General features: G+C 44.1%; 1 protein-coding gene across 1 annotated transcript; it reads left to right on the forward strand.

The window, feature by feature from the left end:
* Nucleotides 1-843: 843 nt before the first annotated feature.
* LOC140588918 (tripartite motif-containing protein 16-like) lies at nucleotides 844-23,744 on the forward strand. The gene is made up of 6 exons (XM_072711578.1): nucleotides 844-1,452; nucleotides 2,427-2,501; nucleotides 3,080-3,313; nucleotides 3,489-3,648; nucleotides 4,191-4,250; nucleotides 22,911-23,744. The coding sequence occupies exons 1-6, from the start codon at nucleotides 850-852 to the stop codon at nucleotides 23,444-23,446; spliced, it is 1,668 nt and encodes a 555-aa protein (XP_072567679.1). The 5' UTR covers nucleotides 844-849; the 3' UTR covers nucleotides 23,447-23,744.
* The last annotated feature ends 474 nt before the right edge of the window (nucleotides 23,745-24,218 follow it).

Genomic DNA, 24,218 nt, shown 5'->3' on the forward strand with positions numbered 1-24,218 from the left:
GAAACCACATGACAGCTTCAAGTTTCTGCAGTACAATTGCTTCATGTGGAGAATAAACAGACAAGCTTCTAAACAGACAGATAAATTCATCCAATAGAACTGCTCCCTTATACCTTTCTACCTATTTTCTTTCTATAAAATCAAAGTAGTTATATAGCTTGTTTGGGGGAAAACAATGTCAATAACAGTTATGAATGAATGAAGCATTTCACAGAAGCAACGGGAAGCCACTTCAATCACCACCACTGTGTAGCCCCCACCAGAATGATGTGACAGCAGCCATTCTGCACCAGTACGCAAACCAGACAGTAACTAAGGTGGTGAAGGGGTAGGAAAGAAAATTTGATATAGGGGAGGATTAAAAGAGCAGATTGCACAGGGCCATAGTGGGCAATTTTTTTGCCATGTGACCTCAGAGAGTCAGGACCTCAGTTTTATATCTCATCCAAAGAACTCACCATTTATACAGCACAGTGTCCCCATCACTGCACTGGGATCCACACAGACCACAGGTTGAGCTAATTTGTTGGCCACACTAACACCTCTTCAGCAGTGACCTAACTTTCTTAGTTGGTCTCCTATCCAAGTACTGGCCAAGCCTTAACCAGCTTAACTTCAGGCAGATTATCTAGTCTGAACTGTGTGTGTGTCTCTATACTGTAGTTAATCTGATGTTTGATTTTACGCAAACATTCAAACTCCAGTGTTTGCCCAGTCTGCTCTTCTCAGTCTGGCCTCAGTCCAAAACCACACCTACTGCAGCCTGAGAAGCAGGAAGTTCCTCCCACTCTCACACACAGACGACTGTGAGAGAAAACGAAACTGAATCCTATCAGTGTTCCTGGTAAAATGGCCGAAGCCAGTTCCACACTGGATGAGAACCAGTTCAGCTGTCCAATATGTCTGGATCTACTGAAGGATCCAGTGACTGTTCCCTGTGGACACAGTTACTGTATGAGCTGCATTAAGAGCTGCTGGAATCAGGAGGATCATGCTGGAGTTTACAGCTGCCCCCAGTGTAGACAGACCTTCGTACCCAGACCTGTTCTGGGCAGAAACACCATACTGGCTGAAGTGGTGGAGAAACTGAAGAAGACTGGACTACAAGCAGCTACTCCTGCTGACCATTATGCTGGACCTGGAGATGTGGAGTGTGATTTCTGTACTGGGAGAAAACACAAAGCTGTCAAGTCCTGCCTGGTGTGTCTGGCCTCTTACTGTGAAACTCACCTCCAGCCTCACTATGAGTCTCCAGCTTTTAAGAAGCACAAGCTGACTGATGCCACTGGACGTCTGCAGGACAAGGTCTGTTCCCAGCATGACAAACCCCTGGAGGTCTACTGCCGTACCGACCAGCAGTGTATCTGTTATCTCTGTATGATGGATGAACACAGAGGCCATGATACAGTCTCAGCTGCTGCAGGAAGGACAGAGATACAGGTCAGGCCAGAAGTGTTCTTATATAAATGATAAAATTTATTTTAAATAAAAATGACTTTTGTCTTAACACATGTGAGTATAATTGCTATGAAAATACTCAGAGCAAGTCTGGTTTGGTAAAATGAAAGAAAAATTAACAGAAAATGCACATTTAAAAAGTTCTGATTAAATTTGTACTGAAACTTATAGAAGTAAATCTGTGTCATCAGAATCTGAATTTTATATGCCACTGAAATTCTAACATTGAATATTTATGCATTGGAAATATGCATCGGAAATTCGATGGTCTGAATTCACGTGCAAAAATATGAGGTTAAAAAATACAAAGACAACATTTCAATGTTGCTCCAATTCGACGGTCCGAATTCCCAGCAGATTCAGAGTTTTTAGTGTCGCAGGAGAAAAGATGCATTATTGTTGTTCACAGTGCAGTTTACTACACAGTGGCCCATTATCAACTGACATGCGATCTGACATAAATCAAATAGGACGTCAGTTGAGTAGCCGGTCCTGCAATGCAGCCCAGGACACATTCGCCTTCACATTGCTATAAGAATGTGGCCATATGCGGCCCAGACCACCTCCCAATGTGGGTTGAGTGATCGGATCTCAATGCATCTTCAATGTGTCCTGGGTGCCTTCACATCTGTAATTAGCGCTGCCCACTTGTGATTGGATCACCCAGGATGCATGTTAATACCAGATGGAAACAGGACCAAAGGGTCTATGGTCAGTTTATCCTACCTACAGTCAATAAGACATTTAAGAATATCCATCCATCTATCCATCCATCCATCCATCCATCTCCTAACCGGTAATCCAGGTCAGGGTCACAGAGAGCGCCTGGATCCTTTCCCAGGCAGCATAGGGCCCAAGGCTGGGGTCCACCCTGGACTGGATGATTAATGAATATGATCCCAGCTAATGAAACAAACTTGTTTTTTCATCTTGTTTCCTATCTGTAGAAACTAATGGGTGAAACTCAGAGGGAATTTCAGCAGAGAATTCAGATGAGAGAGAAGGAGCTGCAGGAGCTGAGAGAGGCTGTGGCCTCAATCACAGTGAGTATGAACCTGAGGAGAAGAGAATAGCTGGCTTGTGATCATATTAATTCTTTCAGATTCAACAGATTGCAGATTTATAGACTTATGAGTATTAATCAAAGTAATGCTGCTGTGGGTTATTCTGGGTCAGAGATTTAATTGGACAAAGTTGCTAGATAACAGAGTTTAACCAAGTGTTGCAGCAGTAGTAGCTTATTTATTTAGAAAAGTACCATAAAAGGCCCATTTGAGAAAAATGCAACTTTTCTCAACCCAGCATAATGCAAATAAACACCAAGAAAGTCACCTATTAAACTGAGACCTAATGGTGACAACCAACCTGCTCCATACAGCCACCAGTCTCTGCCAAATCCCTGCAGCTGACAGTGTATGAGCTTAATGAGTGATCATTTCCAGTCAGTGCTGGCTGGGTTTCAGTACCTGAGGCATCCAGCATCGTGACGCTCCAAACCCCAGCCCTGTGCTGTTTTTATACCTCCTGTCAGCTAACATTACTATTGTACAATGAGGCTCTCTGGAGTCTCAAAAGGGGCCAATTGTAATTTACTGTCCTCTGCTACCTGTGTTACCAACAGAGCTCAGCACAGTCAGCAGTGGAGGACAGCGAGAGGATCTTCACTGAGATGATCCGCTCCATTGAGAGAAGACGCTCTGAGGTGACAAAGCTGATCAGAGATCAGGAGAAGGCTGCAGTGAGTCAGGCTGAAGGAGACATGGAGAGACTGAAGCAGGAGATTGATGAACTGAAGAGGAGACACTCTGAGCTGGAGCAGCTTTCACACACAGAGGATCACATCCATTTCCTCCAGGTAACAGAACAGCTACTTTGACAATAAGAAAACCAGAGTATTCAAATGGATGCATGTTCTCATTTGTATTTCAGCTAGTCTGTCATTTGTCAGATGTTAATGGTCCTGTTAATTAATTAGATTACAATACAGATTTGTTTTGATGAAGCTGTTTAATTAGACTGTGTGTCTGTAGATGTTCCAGGGTCTTCCTGTCACCCCTGAAGCTGGATTTGGACCCAGAATCTCTGTCAGTCCAAGATCTGATTTTGGGAATTTAAGGAAGGAGGTTTCTGAACTGAAAGATCAACTGGAGAATGTTTGCAGAAAGAAAATGGCAGAGATCCATCATTCAGGTTAATACATTTTCTAGTCTGTTCATGTTAATATAGACCAGGGGTGGCCAATCTTACCCAGAAAGGGCTGCTGTCTGCGGGCTTTTGCTGGATTACTAATTAGAGGACTGATTGGCTGAAGAGTCCTCATACCTGGGGTCGAACAGCTGACCTAAAGGTTATCCCAAAGACCTGCATACACACTGGCACTTTGCGGGTAAGACTGGCCACCCCTGATGTAGACCATGCAGAGAGAGTTTGCAGTACAGTCAGCCTCACATTTGTGTGACCAAGTCAGTTTGTTTTCAGTAAGTTTGAATCTTTGTGATAACTGGCGAAAGAGCTTCATATTCTACTGGCTGCAAAACCCAGATCACAGGAATCATGTTTCTTCTACATTGTAGAAACAAGAATCTGTATTATGTGTAACTCCCATGATTTGCAGTTTGTTAAAATGCCTGTTATTGTCCCCCTGTTGCTGCTGTCTCCACAGTGAGTGAAGTCCATCTCTCGCAAGTAAATTCCTTTTACTCACATCCCTGTTTCTCTCTGTCTCCTTCTAGTTATCAAAGACACCATCCTACCGGTATTAGTGCCCAGGACCAGAGCGGAATTCTTACAATGTGAGTCTGTTCACACACACGCTTCTCTCTCCCTGTATGAGGTGGAGTGTGTTTTATTGTGTTTCGTTTTCTCCTGCTAGATGAGCTTCTCTTTCTCTCTCCTGCTGCCTCCTGGTCTTTCACATTTACATGAGCTGTTTATGTCAGTAACCTTTTAATCTAATTGCAAAGCAAAGCAAATTTATTCAGGGGCTTTTCCACTGCACCAGGTACGGTACTTTTGGTACTTTCCTGTCAGGGTCAGCTCCTGTTGTCCCAGCCTTTTGTGTCCCTTCCCCGTTTGACCAGCAGGTGTCACTGCTCATCCCGTCCCTCCTGTTGTCAGTCTTTGTGTTTTCCCCTGCTCCCTGTCGGCCACATGGCTCCCCTTACCAAAAACAAAGTATACTTAAAGTTCATTTTATTAAGTATACTTCTTGGGACTAAATTGGTCCACTTTTAGTTTATTGAAGTATATATTTTAAGTGTATTTATTTAGTTAGCACAGTGGCGATATGACTACATTTAGATTACACTAATAAAAATTTGCAAAACATACTTAGAGAGTTTTTTTTCTTAGTCACTCAAAATGAACAAATATTGTTTTGAATGCCAAAATTAAAGATAAAATACATGTTACATATAAGCTAGACTTTTCTCAATAAATGTCAGTTTATGCCAGGTATACTTAAGTCAGACTTTGTTTAGTATATCTCATTTAAGTACATAAGAAGTTTATTGAGAGTATACTAATTTTTAGTTTAGAAAAATTATACGTACAGTACGCTTAAATATACTTCTTTTGCATAAGGGTCAACTGTTGTGTGTTGGAATTCTGCCTCCTCTGTTATCATATTTTGTTTCTAGTGTTTCATTTGTTTCAGTTTAGTCCTGTGATTTGTATTCAGTTTTGGTTTCTTGCTTTGTACCTTAGTTGTGTTTTACCGGTCTTGTTTCTTTGTCAGTTCTTAGTTTCCCTGTTTAGTTCCTGTTTAGTAAGTCCCTGCCTCAGTTCAGTTCCTTAGTGGTTCATTGTTTGATGTATGTTACTGACTTTGAATGTTCTTTTATTTGTACCCTGCCTGCCTGCCTACCTGCCCCTTGTTTCTCTGCCATATTTGTAGTTAGACTTTGTTTTTCCCCTTTAGTTTTGACCCTTTGCGGTCCATTTATTTTGTAGTACTCCTAGTGTTTTCTGTTTTCGTTAATAAACCCCTTCTGTTCCTGTGAGCGGCAAGTGGGTCGTCCACATTTCTGTTCCTGCCTGCACCATGCCTTGACTTCGTGCCCAAGCTGTCTGAGTCCTTGACACTTTCCCTTTTCCATTGACTTCCGGTCGAGTACCAGTACCAAATGCTCCAGTACCCAAAGTACCATCGCAGCTGGGGTACTTTTTTGGTACTTCAGAACTGTGGTGTGGGACTTACAAGAAGGTTCACTGTCAATTTTTAAAAGACAATTTTAAAAAGTGTAAAAGCCAAAACAAAAAAAAAACAAACAGTCAAAAAAAAAAAGTTACATTGTAGAGGCAGCGTATGACTAAACTCCTGCTGATTTAATTTATTGAAAAGCTGCAGCAAACAGTAACGTTTTAAGCCCTGATTGTAATGAGCTGACAGTGTTAGCAGACCTCAGGTCTTCAGGAAGCTTGTTCCACAGACAGGGAGCACAGAGAGTAAAAGCTGCTTCACCTGCTTGGTCTTCATTCTGGGACACTGAGTAAACCTTTCCCAGATGCCCTCAGGGGTCTGGATGCTTCACAACGTTCAAGGAAATTAGTGCCATTTAGTGCCTTGTACACAAGTAATAATATTTTAAAATCAATCCTGTGATGCAGAGGAAGCCAGTGCAGTGATTTAAGGACCTGTGTAATATGCTCTACTTCCTTGGTGTTAGTGAGGACTCTGGTGGCAGCATTCTGGATGAGCTGCAGCTGTCTGACTGATTTATTACCAAGACCTGTGAAGACACCATTACAATAGTCTAGCCTTCAGAAAATAAACACATGAACAAGCTTTTCTGTATCTGGTTTAGAGAGAAATCCTTTAATTCTTGCTGTGTTTTTATGGGTGTTGGAGGCTGATTTTGTAATTGTCTTTATGTGACTGTTGATATTTAGGTCTGAGTCCAGAATTACACCAAGATGTCCAGCTAGTACTAGTAGATTTCAGTGTCATGGTTTCATGGTGAGCAATAGCTTTCAGTCTTTCTGACTGAAGCAATACAGGGATTTGGGTGCTGGGAACACAGGAGGATGGGCCAGACCCAGGGAAAAGAATATGGACGCGTCAAAGGAAAGAAATTAACAAAACTTATACTACGGGACCGTTGAATGCTTGAATCTGATTGGCTGACGAACGTTCTGAGGTGTGCAATTATTTTCAGGGAAACGCACGGCGAACGTAGTTCCAGGCAGCTCTCTTGACCGCATTACAGTTCCATATCACTTCGCATAGTTAACTGTAATAACGGAAATTAGCATACAGTACCTATACAGCACACAGGACTAACAAAAACAACAACATGACAGACGATTTTCCAAAAGTAAATTTTAATATTTACGGTGAATATGAAACTTTCAACAACTGGGCTGCAGCAGTATTAGACAGTCCAGATGAAAAACAACATAAACGGAAGCGGACATCAAAGGCAGCCAGCAACAACAAAAGACATAAAACGATCAGCGAAGAACAGCTAGACATACTCGAGGGAGAAAAACACGAAGAAAACACCAAAAAAACAACAGCTAATGACGTTTTGGAACTAGCAAAAGAGTCGTTGGATGAGATGCGGAAGAAATAATCCTACTCACAATAGCGATTTAAGTAGAATAACCGGACGAATCCCTTGAAATATATAATCTGATCGATGTCTTGAGATGTGGCAACCGTAGTATAAGCGGAATAATTGACTCCGGACCGTTGAATTATTAGAAAAATAATGCATTATTTTTCTAATAATTCAACGGCCCGTCGTCAATTATTCCTTACATAACACCTCTTCCCTACCCTGTTAAGATTATAACAAAAACCAAAGATAGAACAGAAAAACCCAGACTACACTAGGCTTACTCACCCGAACATAAATACAGAAGGTGGCACTCGCCCTCTAACCCAGTGTGTTTATACAGAGAGAGGACCTACGTGTTAATGTATGTGCGCACACTTCTTACCTGTTCAGTTTCACAAGGGGGGGGGGGATTGCAGAAGACAGGAGTCAGTATTTGAATATGATAAGGATGCAACAAACTGGTTTATTTTTTTGAGATACAGTATACTGGGATTTCACATATTGGGCAAGTTTCAGCTTCCATTGGGCAGATTTTAAGCAGACCTTGGGCTGGACCTGGGAACACTGTAGTGATGCCTCATTTCCACCAACACGGAGCCGGTACTGGGCTGGTTTTCAACAACAACAACAACAACAACAAATTTATTTTTGTATAGCGCATTATCACAACATTACATTGTCCCAAAGTGCTTTACAGCATCCCCACCCAAAGCCCCCAGTGTGTAAGCCATAGGCGACAGTGGCAAGGAAAAACTCCCTAGAAGGAAGAAACCTTGGGAGGGACCAGACTCAAAGGGGGAGCCCATCCTCCAGGGGCCGGCAGGGAGACTCAAATACAGTTAAATCTGAAACACAAACGGGGAGCAGGGGGGAGATGACAAGCCGGTGCCTGGACATCTTGATAGATTGAGGGCTCCAGGCAGCACCCCCCAGGAGAAGGTGGTGGAAATAAATGCAATTAGTCAAAGTAAGGGAGACTATAGGCAGTGCTAAAAGTTAGATGAGTGCAATATGAAGTGCAATGTGCAAGCTCCAGCAGATATGGCTATGGCAGCATAAGTAGGAGGGAGAGGCAGGTGGGAATGCAGGCATGGGGAGTCCCTGAAATGTCAGCACTCCAGTCCCACAAGCGATTGTGAAGCTAGAGTGACAGCACTGTCAATTCAGTTTATCCAAAGCCAATGGCACCGATCCCCACCCAGCTCTACACCTCACACTATAGGTCTAACTGGGAGTGAGAAGCTAGCTAGAGCTAGAACTAGTGTCCCTATAAGCTAAACTAAACAGGTGTGTTTTTAGTCTAGACTTGAATATTGAAAGTGAGCCTGAAACCTGCATATCCGGTGGAAGACCGTTCCACAGCTGAGGAGCTCTATATATTTTCATTTGCTTCCTTTTGAGAACCTGCTTGCATTTCCACCAGTTTCAAAAATAAATATAGGTGAAAGTAAGAGCAAAGGTTCATATGTATTCCGTTATGCTGGATTTACAGACGTTCCTCTACTTATGAACTTTCAACTTACGGACTTTCAGACATACGAACAAAGAGATTTGTAAGTCCACATTGTGTTCATTGGGCTCCCGTTTCCTGTCCACAACATCAAATTTTCTTTCTGTGCGCCAATTCCACCTAGTACGACTTTTGGCCCCTACTCCCGCCGCACTGCAGCATAGTGTGCGTACTTCCAGCATCCCAGTTACCACCTTCATCCCAAAGGAAAAGGAGTCCAAAAACCTCAGCCAGTTCAGAGGCATTGCCCTGCTAAATGTGGAGGGGAAAATCTTCTTCTCAATCCTGGCTACATGCCTGACCAACTTCCTCCTAGTCAACAATTACATCGATACTGGTTTCCAGAAGGCAGGCGTCCCAGGGTTCCCTGGCTGCGTGGAACACGCTACGATGATTTGGGAACAAACCCAGAGAGCCAGGCACAGCAAGTCGGACCTGCATGTCGTCTGGTTAGACCTCGCAAACGCCTTCAGCTCAGTTCCCCACCAGCTCATCACCTTCGCCCTGGAGTTTTTCCATGTACCATCAAGTATCCAGAAGCTGATAGCAAACTACTTCAATAGCCTATATGTTTGCTACACAACCTGGGACATCACAACTGCCTGGCACCAGCTGGAGAAGGAAATAGCAATGGGATGATCCATCTCTTCCATCCTCTTTACATCTGCTTTCGAGATTATCCTGATAGGTGGGAGACAAATGGTTGGAGGGGCAAAGCCCCAAACAGGCCAAAGACTCCTGCCCATACGGAGTTACATGGATGATGTCGCCACGCTCCTCCAAACAGAAGCATGCACAGCAAGACTCCTAAAAAGGCTGGAGGAATCGCTAGCATGGGTCCGCATGAAAATCAAGCCCACAAAGTCCTACAGCCTCTCAATCCAGAAAGGGGTTAGGAATGACAACATGTTTTTCACCGTGGATGGCGAAAGGATTCCCCTGGTAGTGGAAGAAGCAGTGCGAAACCTCGGAAGGCTAAATACGGCGGATCTTTCCGACAAGCATATGGCCTCAGCCGTTACAACTCAACTCATGGACGGCCTTCACAAGGTCAATCAGTGCTGTCTGCCCGGAAAATTCAAGCTTTTGTGCAACCAGTTCACCTTGAACAAACGCTTAATGTGGCCACTGAAGCTGTGCGAGATCACCATGACAACAGTCCTGAAACTGGAAGCAAAGGCCAACAATTGCATCAGGAAATGGCTCAGCCTTCCCCACTGCCTCTCCAATGCAGCACTCTTTGGCAAAAATATGCTACAGTCCCACTTCAGTCAATCAGCCTGGGCTACAAGAAGGAGAAGGTGAGACTGCTATTTGAGCTAAGAGATTCGCCAGACCCGTCTATCCGAAATACGGAAAGTGGAATGTAGCACAAGCGGTGGATATAGCCACAGAGAGGCTGAAACACCAGGAGATTGTGGGCAGCCTGGCAGAGCTGGATTAGGATGGGAAACACCAGCACTAAGATGGTCTAAAGCCAACAAGAAGGAGAGGAAAGATCTCATCATCTCCAAGGTAACCAAAATGGGTGAGGAGCACTACAAAGTTACAGCAGTGAGCCAACAACAGCACGGCAAATGATCCACCTGGGAAGCTGTGACCAGCAGGACCATTACCTGGGCAGATATGAGGAGCTCAGGCCCCGTAACCTTTACACCTGCTATGGCTCAGAAGACCCCTGCTACCTCTGCTGGTCCCCAAACCCAGGCCTCAAGCACATCCTTTGCAGCTGCAAGGCAGCACTGGCACAGGGCAGATATAGATGACGGCACGACAAAGTCCTGTGCAAGCTGGCTGAGCTGCTGGAGACACGGAGGCGGGAGGTAAACTGTGCCAGCATCCCATCATCCCAGGGATGTATCCAGTTCGTTAGGCAAGGGGGAGTAGCACAGTGCAGCACCAATGCAGGGGTCACCCTCTTGTCCCCGGGGGTAGAGAGGATTTAGGTCGCCGGCTGATATTTCCAGTGCAGATCACCAGTTCACCCCTTCGCCCTGACATAGTGCTCTGGTCAGCACCCGCCAAAGTAGTCATTCTGGTGGAGCTGACCGTCCTATGGGAGAAGGAGATGGAGGCTGCCTATGAGAGGAAGAGAGAGAGGTGTGCAGACTTGGCTGCTGCATGCTCTCAAGCCGGCTGGAGGGCTCTTACATTCCCGGTGGAAGTCGGGTGCAGCGGCTTTTTTGGAACATCCATGCAGCGGCTCCTGAAAACCTTTGGTCTCACAGGCCACAGGAAGAGGAGAGCAATGCAAGATCTAGCTCATGAGGCAGAGTAAGGGAGCTTCTGGCTCTGGGTCCAAGGAAGGACAAGGCGTGGGGGAGAGAGGGATCTTAGGGAAGGCTGCAGGGAGTGTCAGGGAAACGTCCCTTTCGCTGCTCCACCACCCTGAGATGTTCCGGGATTAAAGGAGCGAAACATCTGTGAAGGGAGGCTCCCGGCTGACGACCCTGCAGCCGGCCAAGCGGCACCATCGGAGGGGCGTCAGGCAGAAATGCTGAGCAGGTAGTTTTACCTGTGCTTGTATGTAGTTCATGCATAAATAGCTGTGCATAACCTTTATTTTGATTCCTACCAGCAGAAATCCCTTCTGTCAATTGCTTGTCCTGCAGAAATCTTTGAACTAGAGACTTCATCTTTCCCTTGCACCATTTTGGGTCTCTGCTCATGATGGAGGCTCCAAACATGCAATCTGCCTGACAGTGGGGTAATATGTATAACTGAGGTTGATGTGATACTAAGCCTATATAGCTAAACTCAAAATAAATAAATCGCAGGGGCCTGATGGCATCTTACCTATAGTCTTAAAAGAGATGAGGGATATTATTAGCCAACCTTTAACTTTAATATTCCAGAAATCGTTATCTGCGGGTGTGGTATCATCAGATTGGAAGCATGTTAATATAACACCCATATTCAAAAAAGGGGATAGAAGTAATCCAGCAAACTATAGGCCAATCAGTTTAACTAGCATTACTGGAAAAATAATGGAAGCTATAATTCAAGTGAAAATGGTAGATTACCTAGATGCAAATAACATCATAAAGGATAGCCAACATGGATTTAAGAGAGGTAGATCCTGCTTAACGAACCTACTTGAGTTCTTTGAGGAAGCTACAAGTGAAATTGATCAGAAAAAGGCCTATAATGTGATTTACTTAGATTTCCAGAAGGCCTTTGATGTTGTCCCCCACAAACGGCTCTTGCTAAAGCTTAAAGCTGCAGCGATTTTAGGAACTGTGGAAGCTTGGATCAAAAACTGGCTAACTGACAGGAAGCAGCGAGTAGTTATTAGAGGCACAATGTCACAGTGGGCCTCCGTTCATAGTGGGGTACCGCAGGGTTCATTTTTAGGACCACTATTGTTCTTAATTTACATTAATGATATTGACACAAATACATACAGTAAACTGGTTAAATTTGCAGACGACACCAAGGTGGGCGGGGTAGCAGATACTAATCTAGCAGCAGAGAGGCTTCAACGGGATCTGGATTTAATTAGCGAATGGGCTGATACTTGGCAGATGAAATTTAACACAGATAAATGCAAGATAATCCATGCCGGGAGCAGAAATATAAAGTACAGATATTTTATGGGTTCCACTGAAATAAAGGTAGCTGATTACGAGAAAGATCTCGATATGTATGTTGATGCTTCCATGTCCCACTCTCGCCAGTGTGGGGAAGCAATAAAAAAGGCGAACAGAATGTTGGGTTATATCTCTAGATGTGTGGAGTTTAAGTCAAGGGAGGTGATGTTACACTTATATAATTCCTTGGTAAGACCCCACCTAGAATACTGTGTGCAGGTTTGGTCACCATACCTCAAGAAGGACATTGCTGCCTTAGAAAAGGTGCAACGAAGAGCTACGAGAATGATTCCTGGTCTTAGAGGAATGTCTTATGAGGAGAGGTTAGCGGAACTGAATCTGTTTAGCCTTGAGCAAAGGAGACTAAGGGGGGATATGATTCAGGTCTATAAGATTCTAACGGGTCTGGATGCTGTTCAGCCAAATGACTATTTCAATATTAGTCTAAATACTAGAACTCGTGGCCATAAGTGGAAATTAGCAGGAGAACATTTTAAAACAAATTTGAGGAAGCACTTCTTTACACAGCGTGTAGTTAGAATATGGAATAGTCTTCCTGCTAGTGTAGTGGAAGCTAAAACCATGGCTTCCTTTAAATCAGAGCTAGATAAGATTTTAACAACTCTGAGTTATTAGTTAAGTTCTCCCCAAACGAGCTTGATGGGCCGAATGGCCTCCTCTCGTTTGTAAATTTCTTATGTTCTTATGTTCTTATTTCAAAGGGCTCTTTTCTTGCACTTTCTTAACAATTCTGGAGAGGCACCTTATGCAGTCTTTTCTAAATTCGAGGGCAGTGAGGTCACCTACTCTGTTACTACTCTTGCTTTGAAGAGCCTACCAAGGAGGGATAGCACACATCGAGTAATTAATACATAGGGAATGAATGCAGTGTATTTTAAGTTGTTTTAAGTATACATATAAAACAGTAACAATGAATTACCAGAGTCTTTTTTATTATTGCTTTAGACTTCAATCAGGCAAATCTGAAGCGAGTTTCCCCCAAATTCTCCCAATATATGAACATCCCAGCTAGAGACAGAATCTGTCTGGACAATGTCTGTACAACGTTTGTGACCTACAAGGCGCTTCCCCCCCTCACCTCGGCTACTCAGACCATGTCACTGTGATCATGGTTCCTGCGTATAAATCCCTGCTGAAGCTCAACAAACCAGTCAGTAAGAGTGTGGCCAGCTGGTGCCGTCTCAGCTCTCCAAGACTGTTTTGAATCTACTGACTGGGACATTTTTAAGGAGGCTGCTATAAATGGTTATGCCATTAACCTGGAGGAGTATATAAACTCTGTGATCGATGACCACGAGAGCCGACCAAAAGCCCTGGATGATGAGGGAAGTGCTCACACAGCTAAGAATCAGAAATGTAGCTTTAAGACCTAAAGACAAGGCTGCCCTCAGGACGTCCAGAGGCAACCTGTCCCGAGCTATATGAGGATACCCAATCAGGCACATGCACAGAGGATCAATGAACACTTTAATTACACCAAAGACACACGCCGCATATGGCAGGGCATTCAGCCAATCACGATCTACAAGCCCAACCCACACATCAGTGGTAGTGATGTCTCCCTTCCAGAAGAGCTAAACAACTTTTTTGCAGACTCTGATGTACAGAATAAGGAGCCGACGACAAGTTACTCTGTCTGTCCACAGCTGATGTGAGGAGTACTCTATCCAGAGTCAACCCACACAAAGCTGCAGGACCTGACAACATACCTAGCCATGTGCTGAGAGAATGCACTGACCACCTGACTGGTGTCCTCACAGACATTTTCAACACCTCTTTAAGCCAGTCGTCTGTCCCAGCATGCTTCAAATCAACCACCATCGTCCCAGTGCTGAAGAAGCCATCAGTGACAGGCCTGAATGACTACTGCTCCATAGCACTCATGTCAATCATCATGAAGCGCTTCGAACGGCTGGTCATGGCAGACATAAAGACCAATCTTCCTACCTCTCTAGACCATCTCCAATCTGCATACTGGTCCAACAGGTCTACTGGGGACACCATAGCCTCTGCCCGTCACCTTTCCCTGACACATTTGGATAAGAGAATCACATATGTTAGAATGTTATTCATGGACTTCAATATGTCCCTCAAAGGCTGATTGTGGAACTGAGGGGGTTTAGCTTGAACACCACTCTCTGCAACTGGATCTCGGATTTCAGGTGTTTCAGGGCATGTCCAACTGGGAGGAGGCCCCGGGGCAGACCCAGAGATTATATATTATATATACCCTGAGAGATTATATATAATATATACTACATTATAGATTATATATTATATATACCCTGAGAGATTATATATAATTTATACCCTGAGAGATGATATATAATATAAACTACATTAAATGTTATATATATGTTATATATATATATATTAGATTAGATAAGTGGCACAAAATGGATGGATGGATGGATGGATGGATGGATGGAACTGTATTGAAAAATAACGCTACTTATGAAAGTAGGCAAGTAAGAATTTCAAGTTAAAATTCCATTGTACTTTGTACATATGACACTGTTTTCTTACAAACTTATACTGGCATTAAATTTTGAAGCCGCTGTACACAGAAGGACAAAATAGTGTTTGGAATATTTTCTTTCTTGCCTCTGAAAATATACAGTTCTTCTGGTCACTCATTCTTAAAAAATAAGATGCTACTTTAATACTATCTGTACCGTATGTAAAGACAATGTCCCGTGACAAAACGTGACCATACTGCCACCCCAATTTCTGGTGGTACTGCACCTTGCACATGCGTCGCGTTATCCTCATGTAGCTGCACAGATGAAGCACGGTAGTTTGCAAACCCTACAGGCAATATACAAGGTGATAAAACTGCTACATACATATAAATGCGTATGCATGTGTGTGCAGCCTTGTTCCGAATTGAAAATCTCACGCCAGTCAGTTGATCAAAGTTGGCAGCCCTGTGAACTGGCGCTTTGAATTTGTAAAACGTACACAAGCATGCTTGTGTATGTGTGCGCCTGTTTGTCTATACACATGTGTCAGGTTGGGTCTTAGACTCCACCTGGAATAACATCTCAGGCTCTATTCCCCCCCGCCACACTCCCTGCCGGTGGATGGGGCCTCCGGCTGCCGATGCGTTGGTGGTTCTCGATGTCCGGGGTTGGATGCTCTGGTGTGTGCTGGCTCACTCTCGGCGGTTGCCTGGCGGGGCCTGGCTGGGGGGTGGAGGGGCCCTTGGATCTCTGGACCCGGGCTCCGGTCTGCCCTGGTGTGGCCGGCTGTCGGCGGAGCCTGCGGCCCCCTGGGGCTCCTGCGATGTGGCTGCCGGATGACCCCACCCCCCCCGCCGGAACTATCCTCTGCCCTTTTCTGGGTGTCTGGGGCCCGGGTCTCCTCCATGTCAGCTTCATGTCCTGGGGGGGCGGGGCTGTGGCTCCCCACACACACTACTAGATATTTACATGGAGAAACCTTATGAACACCAGCGCACTGACACACACAGGTGTGCACACAGGTGCTCATGAACGCGCGCTGTCTTGATCGGCTGTTGCTTCTGGGCATGTGTTGTAATGCTGGGTGTTTGTGCTGTTCAATAACATTTAACGTTTGATTTTCGATGTGATTCGTACAGATTCAGTTTTTTCTTTTTCTTGTGTTTCTCTCTCTCTCCCTCTCTCTCTATCCCCCTTCTTCTCCTTCCCCCCCCCCCCCCCCCCTCGCTCCCTCTCCTTCTCTTGAGGAAGTATGAGGAAGTAAATTAAAACAAATTAATAAATAGATAGATAAATAAATAAATGTTTAAATAGAAATAAAGCTGTCCTCCGCAGAGGGGGGGTGGTGGAGGGGGAAAAATAAGAATTTGTAAAACGTAGGGAAATATACACAGACCTCACTGCTGTGGTACGTGTGCAGGGAATATCAGAATAGTAATTTACTAATAATAATACTTAAATATGGCAAGAGCAAAGTACACAGCTTGACCGGAGAACTACTGTATGAACGTTTCCGTGTACGCATGCGCGGTGCAGATACGCGAGTGTTGCGCTTTGCGGATATTGTATTCTTCGTTTTCAAGTTAGCCAGCATAAAACCACGGACAACTCAAATGGTCTCTCCTTTATTATTCTACAAAAAAAACTCTTGCATGCTGGTATTTGCATGGTATCATGGGTAATGATGTTCAACCATATTGTATTATGTTATCATCAAATACAATTCAGTCTAATCAGAAACAAAATAATTATGCATATTAAATCAACAAACATAAATAATATATTATAATTAAACGAACAAACAACTTTAAATATATAGTTGCAACAGACTCCCCCCCGATGAACCCTTAGTTCATCATTTAAATCTCCAAATTATATAACAATTGAACTGGTCTTCTCAGTAAGGTTCCAGACGATGTGCGGACTGCACAGGACCGAACTTTCCCATCACGACCAGGAAACAGGTCCTCCACTCTTCCTAGCTTCCAAGTCTGTCTTGGCACGTTGTCATTCCCAAGGAGGACAATATCTCCCACCTTTAACAAAGTAGGTTGCAATGTGTTGGAACAATGGGCTGACTTTAGGCTCAACAGGTAATCCTTTCGCCAGCTGTTCCAGAAAATTGTAAGGAGCCGTTGCCGGTACCGCCATCTCTTTGTAATCTTTTCTCTGTTCAGATTGGCATTCTCAGAGTCAGCCGTAAACTGCTTTGGTGGTAAAGAGGTAAGTCTTTTTCCCACAAGAAAATGGGCTGGCGTCAGTGGCTGTGGTTCATCCAGGTCATTGCTGACAAATGTAAGTGGTCTGGAGTTTAGGATGGCTTCTACCTCTGTCAGAATGGTGGTAAGCTCTTCAAAGTTCAGGGAAGCACGTCCTAGAACCTTTCTCAGGCAGCTTTTCACTGATCTAACTAGCCTTTCCCAGAAACCACCCCACCAGGCAGCTCTTTCAGCGATGAATCGCCAATGTATACCCCTTTTTGAGAAATGTTCTAAAAGTTGCTGCTCTTTAATTCCTTGCCATAGCTCTTTCAGATCTCTGTCAGCTCGTTTGAAGGTTTTTGCATTATCTGAATAAATGACCTTGCATAGTCCCCTTCTAGCGACAAATCTTTTCAGAGCTAACAGGAAATGTTCTGTTGTTTGACTGGAGACGAGCTCTAAATGTACTGCTCTGGTCACTGCACAAGTGAATAATGCAACATAGGCCTTGTCAAGGGTGCTGCCGCTCTTGACAAACAGTGGCCCAGCAAAATCCAAACCAGTGATTTCAAATGGAGGAGATTCTGTAATTCTGTCACGAGGCAATGGAGCAGTAACCTGTTGTACAGGCTTCGCCTTGAATCTTCTGCAGACATTACACCGCGATAGAACACTTTTCACCATCTGTCTCCCTCGCAATATCCAGTGTCTTTCTCTTAATTGAACCAGAGTGTCTCGCACACCTGCATGCATCAGGTGTTCATGGTTGTGCTGAACTAACAGTTCACAATATTTGCCTTTCGCAGGCAAGATCCATGGGTGCTGTTGCCTGAAGCTGAAGTCGGATTGCTGCAACCTGCCTCCAACACACAACAATCCATCCTCATCCAAGAACGGCCTTAACTCTCTAATCTTTGAATCTTTGTTTAAAGCCGTCCCAGTTTCCAAAAGTGACACTTCATTTGCAAAGCCTTGTCGTTGCGTCAACTTCATCCAGAACTTTTCTGCCTCAAACAATTCTTCTGCGGTCAGTTCTCCTTTCCTTTTTGTGGTCAAGCGTGTGTTGTCTGCAAATCTTCTTATCCAGGCTGTTATTCGCAATACTGTCACCAGCTTACTGTGTTTTTGTAGGTCTAATACTGGATTCGTTGCTTCATGCTCTTCACTGCTTAGCTGTACTGTTACATATTCACTTACTTCCAGCTCTTCTCTGACCATGTCATTTTCCACTGAATAGTCATCAGACTCTTTCTCAGGTTCAGATAAGACCAGAAACTCAGGCCCTCTCCACCACAGGTGACTCCGACTCAGGTTCACCACAGTCTGGCCACGGGTGGGGAGATCAGCTGGGTTCTCTTTACCCTTACAGTGAGACCATGATGCAGGGTCCGTCAGGGATTGAATTTCTGTCACTCGGTTGGCAACAAACTGTTTCCACTTATGTGCTGAGCTGTGAATCCAGTGTAGTACGATCATTGAGTCTGTCCACATGTAAAGTTGATAGGTTTCCATTTTAAGCAGATTTATCAAGTTTCTTCCCAGCCGGGCTCCTATCAGTGCTCCCATTAGCTCCAAACGCGGCAATGACAGCTTCTTCAAAGGAGCAACTCTGGATTTGGATGCAACCAGTCTAGCAGCCAGCTTTCTGTCTTTCTGCTCCAACTGTAAGTAGGCGACAGCACTGTACGCCTTTTCACTGGCGTCACAGAACACATGGAGTCTAGATGCACTGCCACTCTGCTCCACTCTTTCTCCATACCAGCGTGGTATAGATATTTGGTGAATCACTGGGAGCTCAGAACACCAGCTAATCCATTGTTGGTTCAGATCAGGTGGAAGTTCTTCATCCCAGTCAAGCCCTCTTTCCCACATCTCTTGCAGCAGACATTTAACTCTTATGGTGAAAGGGGTTAAAAACCCTATGGGATCAAAGATGCTGGCTGAGTGCTGAAGAACACTCCTTTTGGTGCTCTTCCTCATTGGTTTTTTCAACAGAGGTCTTAGATCAAACACAAAGTCGTCAGTTTGGGTCCTCCACACTAAACCAAGTACCTTGAGCACTGTTCCATGGGCCTCTGGTTCTTCAGCTTGGCCAATAGGTGTCTGCTTCCACCTTTCCTTCAGTGCTGTAGAGTTAGTCATCCACTTACACAGGTTCATGCCAGCAGCAGACATGATTTCCTTTGCTCTGGTTGTCACAGAGACTGCCTCTTCGACGTCACCAACACTGGCAATAAAATCATCAACATATAATGACTCTTTAATAAGCTGGGCAATATGAGGCTGTTCTTCATACTGCCGAAGATGCTTTCTCACTGTAGCTGCTAACAAGAATGGACTCGATGACACTCCAAACACCACTCTGGTCATCCTCAACACGCGCAGCTTCTCATCAACATCTTCCTTCGGGGTAGCAGTGAACCACAAAAACCTCACCGCATCTCTGTCCCTTTCTGCAAGAGAGATCTGCAAAAAGGCTTGCTTAATGTCGGCCATAAATGCAATTTCATGCAGTCGGAATCTGATCAATATGCCAAGCAGATCTGGATTTAGGTTCGGACCAGTAGACAGACAGTTATTTAGAGAGGGACAGCCTTCTTCATGCGAAGAGGCGTCAAACACCACTCTTAGCTTTGTTGTCATCTTATCCTCTCGTACCACAGCATGGTGAGGTAAGTAGTATTCGACAGGTGATGTTAAACACTCACCCTGGTTCACTTCTTCAGCAATGCCCTGTTGAAGATAATCCTCTATTACTTCACTGTATCTCTGGAAGATGACTGCATCTGACCGCAACCTCCGTTTCAGTCCTTCAAATCTTTTTCTTGCGATTCTGTAGTTGTCAGGGAGTTCTGGTTTCTCATGCCGCCATGGCAACTCCACTTCATATCGCCCATTCTTAAACTGTGCTGTTTCCTCAAACCTCTGAAGTGCCTTCTCCTCTTCTGGATCACCAGGGTCCAGTCTTGTGATGCCAAGAGATTCTATCTCCCAAAAGGCTTTCAGCTGGCTTGAGATCAGTCTTTCCTCTTCCACATGAATATGCATACATGCTGCTTCATTAACGCTTGACATTGTCATTGGTCCCTGCACACACCATCCAAATACACTCTCAAGAGCGACCAGCGAGCCAGTAAGTCTTTCTACGCGGCCTGACACCGTGCTCCAGTAATAGTCTGCCCCTATTAACACTGACAGTTCGACCTCAGCAACGCCATCTTCAGTTACATCGGCCAACTGTAGACCTCTTCCTTTCAATTCATGCTGAATGCGGTCTCCTGGAACCTTCATCACAGCAGTGCACACTTGTGGTATTTCAATTGCTTCAATTTCTATTTTCTGTCCCTTGTCCCAAATGTTCTCCAGAATTACCTTTACAGTATTGCGTTTCGTTGTTACAGGTGCAGCGGTGGCAAATGTATGAAGAGCGAAGGTCTCTTGTCTTATAACAGGTAGCTTCAGAGCTCTTGCCTGCTTTTCACACACAAAACTCCTTTGACTTCCTCCATCTAGCAGGCAGCGTACTAATCTCCGTCCACCTGGACCTACTGCATGAGCCTGGGCAGTCTGTAGCAGCACTGTATTCTGGTTCCTTGGTTTCACCTTCATTGAATGTGTAGCAAATGAAGAGACCACATCTTCTAATTTGTCACTGGTGAGTGGTGTAGACCTTTCATGGGTTCCACATACAGCACTGTGATGTCTCTTTCCGCACTGGTCACATGAGGTGTCCTTAAACCTACAGTTTCTTGCTATGTGCCTCGGTCCAAGACACACGAAACATCTTCCCATCCTTTTAAGTTTTTCTCTTCGATCAGCTACATTGTAGTTAGGACAAAGTTCTGGTTTGTGCTCTACACCATCACAAAATACACAATTTAGTGTCCTCTGGCTAGCAGTGTGCAAAGCAGCAGCTGATGACGGACTCCTTTTATGTTTTAACTCAGTAGTTGCATCAGTCCTTTTAAATGGTGTATGGAGGCTATGACTATCTTTCTCTATATTGCCTCTTAACAACTGCGTTGTTCTCTCCCTGCTCAGGATCTCATTTTGTAGAAATTTCATCACCTCTGAGACTTGCCATTCTTCACTCAAACATCTTTGTCTATTATACAGGAGAGCTATGTCCTCGGGTATTAGCTGCAGCAGGACTGGGCAGAGCAGACTGCCATAAGTCTCTGACACAACCCCTAGTGACTCCAAACTACGTATCTGTATCTCACATTCATCATAGAGCTGTCTTAAAGCAGCAATGTCAGATGATTTCTTCACCGGTTTAAGATTCAGCAACTTTGTCATATGAGCATTCACTATAAGGTCTTTCCTTCCATATCTCTTTTGTAAAATCTCTAGTGCATGGTCGTAGTTGCTGTCTGATAACATTAGTCCAGTCACTGTTTTGGCTGCAGCGCCGGTAAGGTACGATTTTAAATACGTAAACTTTTCAGTTTTGCATAGCGTCTCATTTTTATGTATTGCCGTCTCAAATTGATTCCAAAAATCTCTCCATAAACTTAAATCGCCACTAAATCGTTGAATCGTCAATTTAGGTAACTTTACTGATTTCTGGCTTGGCAATCTCCCTGCCTCGCGCTCCCTTAGGCTACTCACGTTCTCTTGAACATTCCGGATCACTCTTTCTGCACGCGTCTTCATCGTAATAACTCGTTCCTTATATTCCTCCGCGTTCATGATTTCTCCTTCCAAATCTTCCGTGGCAGTTCTTTGTTCAATTTCTTTATCCAAATCCATCAGTGCTTCTTGTTTAACAGACAAGTTCGCTATTAACTCACTCAAACGTCCAACATCAGCATTTTCTTGGTTAACCTCCGTGTCGATACACTGCAGAAGTCTCGTTGTAGCCCCTCGTATTGCTCTACGTTTCCTAATTAATCTACCCATTTGTTCATCCGTTTCCATTTCGACGTTTGTTGACTAACTTCCCGGGTTTCGGCACCAAATTTACTATTGTATTCTTCGTTTTCAAGTTAGCCAGCATAAAACCACGGACAACTCAAATGGTCTCTCCTTTATTATTCTACAAAAAAAACTCTTGCATGCTGGTATTTGCATGGTATCATGGGTAATGATGTTCAACCATATTGTATTATGTTATCATCAAATACAATTCAGTCTAATCAGAAACAAAATAATTATGCATATTAAATCAACAAACATAAATAATATATTATAATTAAACGAACAAACAACTTTAAATATATAGTTGCAACAGCGGAGAACCAGCCTAGATGCGTCCGCGTCCGCGTTGGGAGCATCGCGTCGGCTCGCTGCTGGAGAGAGGTGTGTGTCCAAAGCAGGCGCATAGCCAGTAATGGGCCAGGGCGGCACTGGCCCGCCCACATTACTCCCTGGCCCACCCAGGCAAGTTTGATCAAAATACATTTTTAGTTTATTTTTATTATTCAAATGTATTAAAAAATATATATTCATATAAACCTGATTTATTTATTCATTGCCGAATAAAATCAGGTTTATATGAATATATTTTCTTTAGGCCTAATTGGTTGTTATGGTTGCTAGGAAAAAATATAGGCCCGCTCACTTTTTCAATGGCCAAAATACAATTTCTGCCTACGCCACTGGTCCAAAGTGGTTTGAAAGAAGTTCATATTGTGACGTAAATACAAGCTCACTTTTAGTGGTAATCTGTGTCGTATAATTTTATGGTTAACATGTTTGATAAATGCTGTTTGTAATTTTATCTACCTGTAATTACGCCTATTAGTTTAACACGCGCATCATTTTGGTGCGTCTTCCCGCCGGCGTCGCGCGGGCGTCCGACATTTCCTGAGGTATTTCACATACTTGAATTCCTGCTTCGTTTTTATATTTTGTGTATCGTACAGAATAATAGAGCGCAGGCTAAAGTGCAGTTTGGTCCCCAGCGAGTCTCTCAGCGCGGCGTGTCTCACAGCGCAGGGGGCAGCCGGAGCGCCGCAGACTCGGGCGGCTACATGAGTATATTGGGAATAAAATGTGTGTATTGGAGCAAGTTCTGTGTTAGTGAGTGTGTGAGGTGTGACAGTGATAATGATGGAGATGCTGGGCTTCGTGATGGGATTAATCGCTCTTCCTCTTGCCTACAGACTCCTGCCAGCTGACGCTGGACCCCAACACAGCAAACAGAGAGCTGTCTCTGTCAGAGGGGAACAGGAAGGTGACATTGGGGGCAAAGCAGCCATATCCTGATCATCCAGAGAGATTTGACTGCTGGAGCCAAGTTCTGTGCAGAGAGAGTCTGACTGGTCGCTGTTACTGGGAGGCTGAGTGGAGTGGAAATGACGCCCGGATAGCAGTGACTTATAAAGGAATCAGGAGGAAAGGAAATAGTGTTGACTGTTGGCTTGGAGGCAATGACAAGTCATGGATGCTGTTCTGCTCTCCTGACAGATACTCTGTCTGGCACAATAATAAACAGACTGTCATACCCATAAAGCCCTCAGGCTCCCGCAGAGTAGGAGTGTATCTGGACTGGGCGGCTGGTACTCTGTCCTTCTACAGAGTCTCCTCTGATGGACTGACCCTCCTGTACAGCTTCACCTCCTCATTCACTGAACCCCTCTGTCCAGGGTTTTGGTTTTATAATACAAACTCCTCTGTGTCCCTGTGCATGCTGGGATAGCTCACTGTGTGCTGGAGGAATCATTTTTACCTTATCAGAGTGTCACATGTCGCTGCTTCTCTGTGACAAAAAGGTAAAATCTCTGCTTTTTAACCAGTATAACCCTTTTTACTCTGTCTGAAGTGTGACGTATGTTAGACAAAATTGAATGTTTGTTCAGCTTGCCAAACCCATTCAGAATATGACTGTTTTTCTCTGACTTATGTTCTATGTTGACTGTGAATTCACAAAAACTGCCAAAACAAAATCATAGTACATGCAGCTGTACCAATAAAGTGAATTCTGATTATGAATAAAATAAAATGTAATGAAATGTAATCCTGAGGAATGGGGGGGGGGGCTTTTCCCCTCCCCTCTATATGTACATGTTATATATTTCTGTATGTATATTATATTTGCTACCTGTACACTGACAATAAAGGCTTCCTATTCTATCGTATTAATGTCCCGGTTCAGCGCTGCCCGAAGCGTAACGGAGTAACACACTTAATCCGCGTCTCTGGTGACTGAGCACAGCAGCCTGATATCGCAGCGGTGATGCTTTGGCCAGCAGGGGGCGGCAGACAGCAGACATTTTATTAGCTCAAAACCTACAGCGGTCCTGAGGTAAAGATAAGTAATATAATCAAATTAATCATATATTAACTAAGTAAAGATAAATAATATAAAATCTTAATAAATCACGTTAGTACTACATCAAAATTTTTGTGATGTTGGAAAAAAAAAAAACACCTGATCATCAATGATGCAGTGTAGGTGATAACCAGTTACC

The sequence above is a fragment of the Paramormyrops kingsleyae genome, chromosome 4, assembly GCF_048594095.1.
Source record: "Paramormyrops kingsleyae isolate MSU_618 chromosome 4, PKINGS_0.4, whole genome shotgun sequence".
Taxonomy (NCBI): domain Eukaryota; kingdom Metazoa; phylum Chordata; class Actinopteri; order Osteoglossiformes; family Mormyridae; genus Paramormyrops; species Paramormyrops kingsleyae.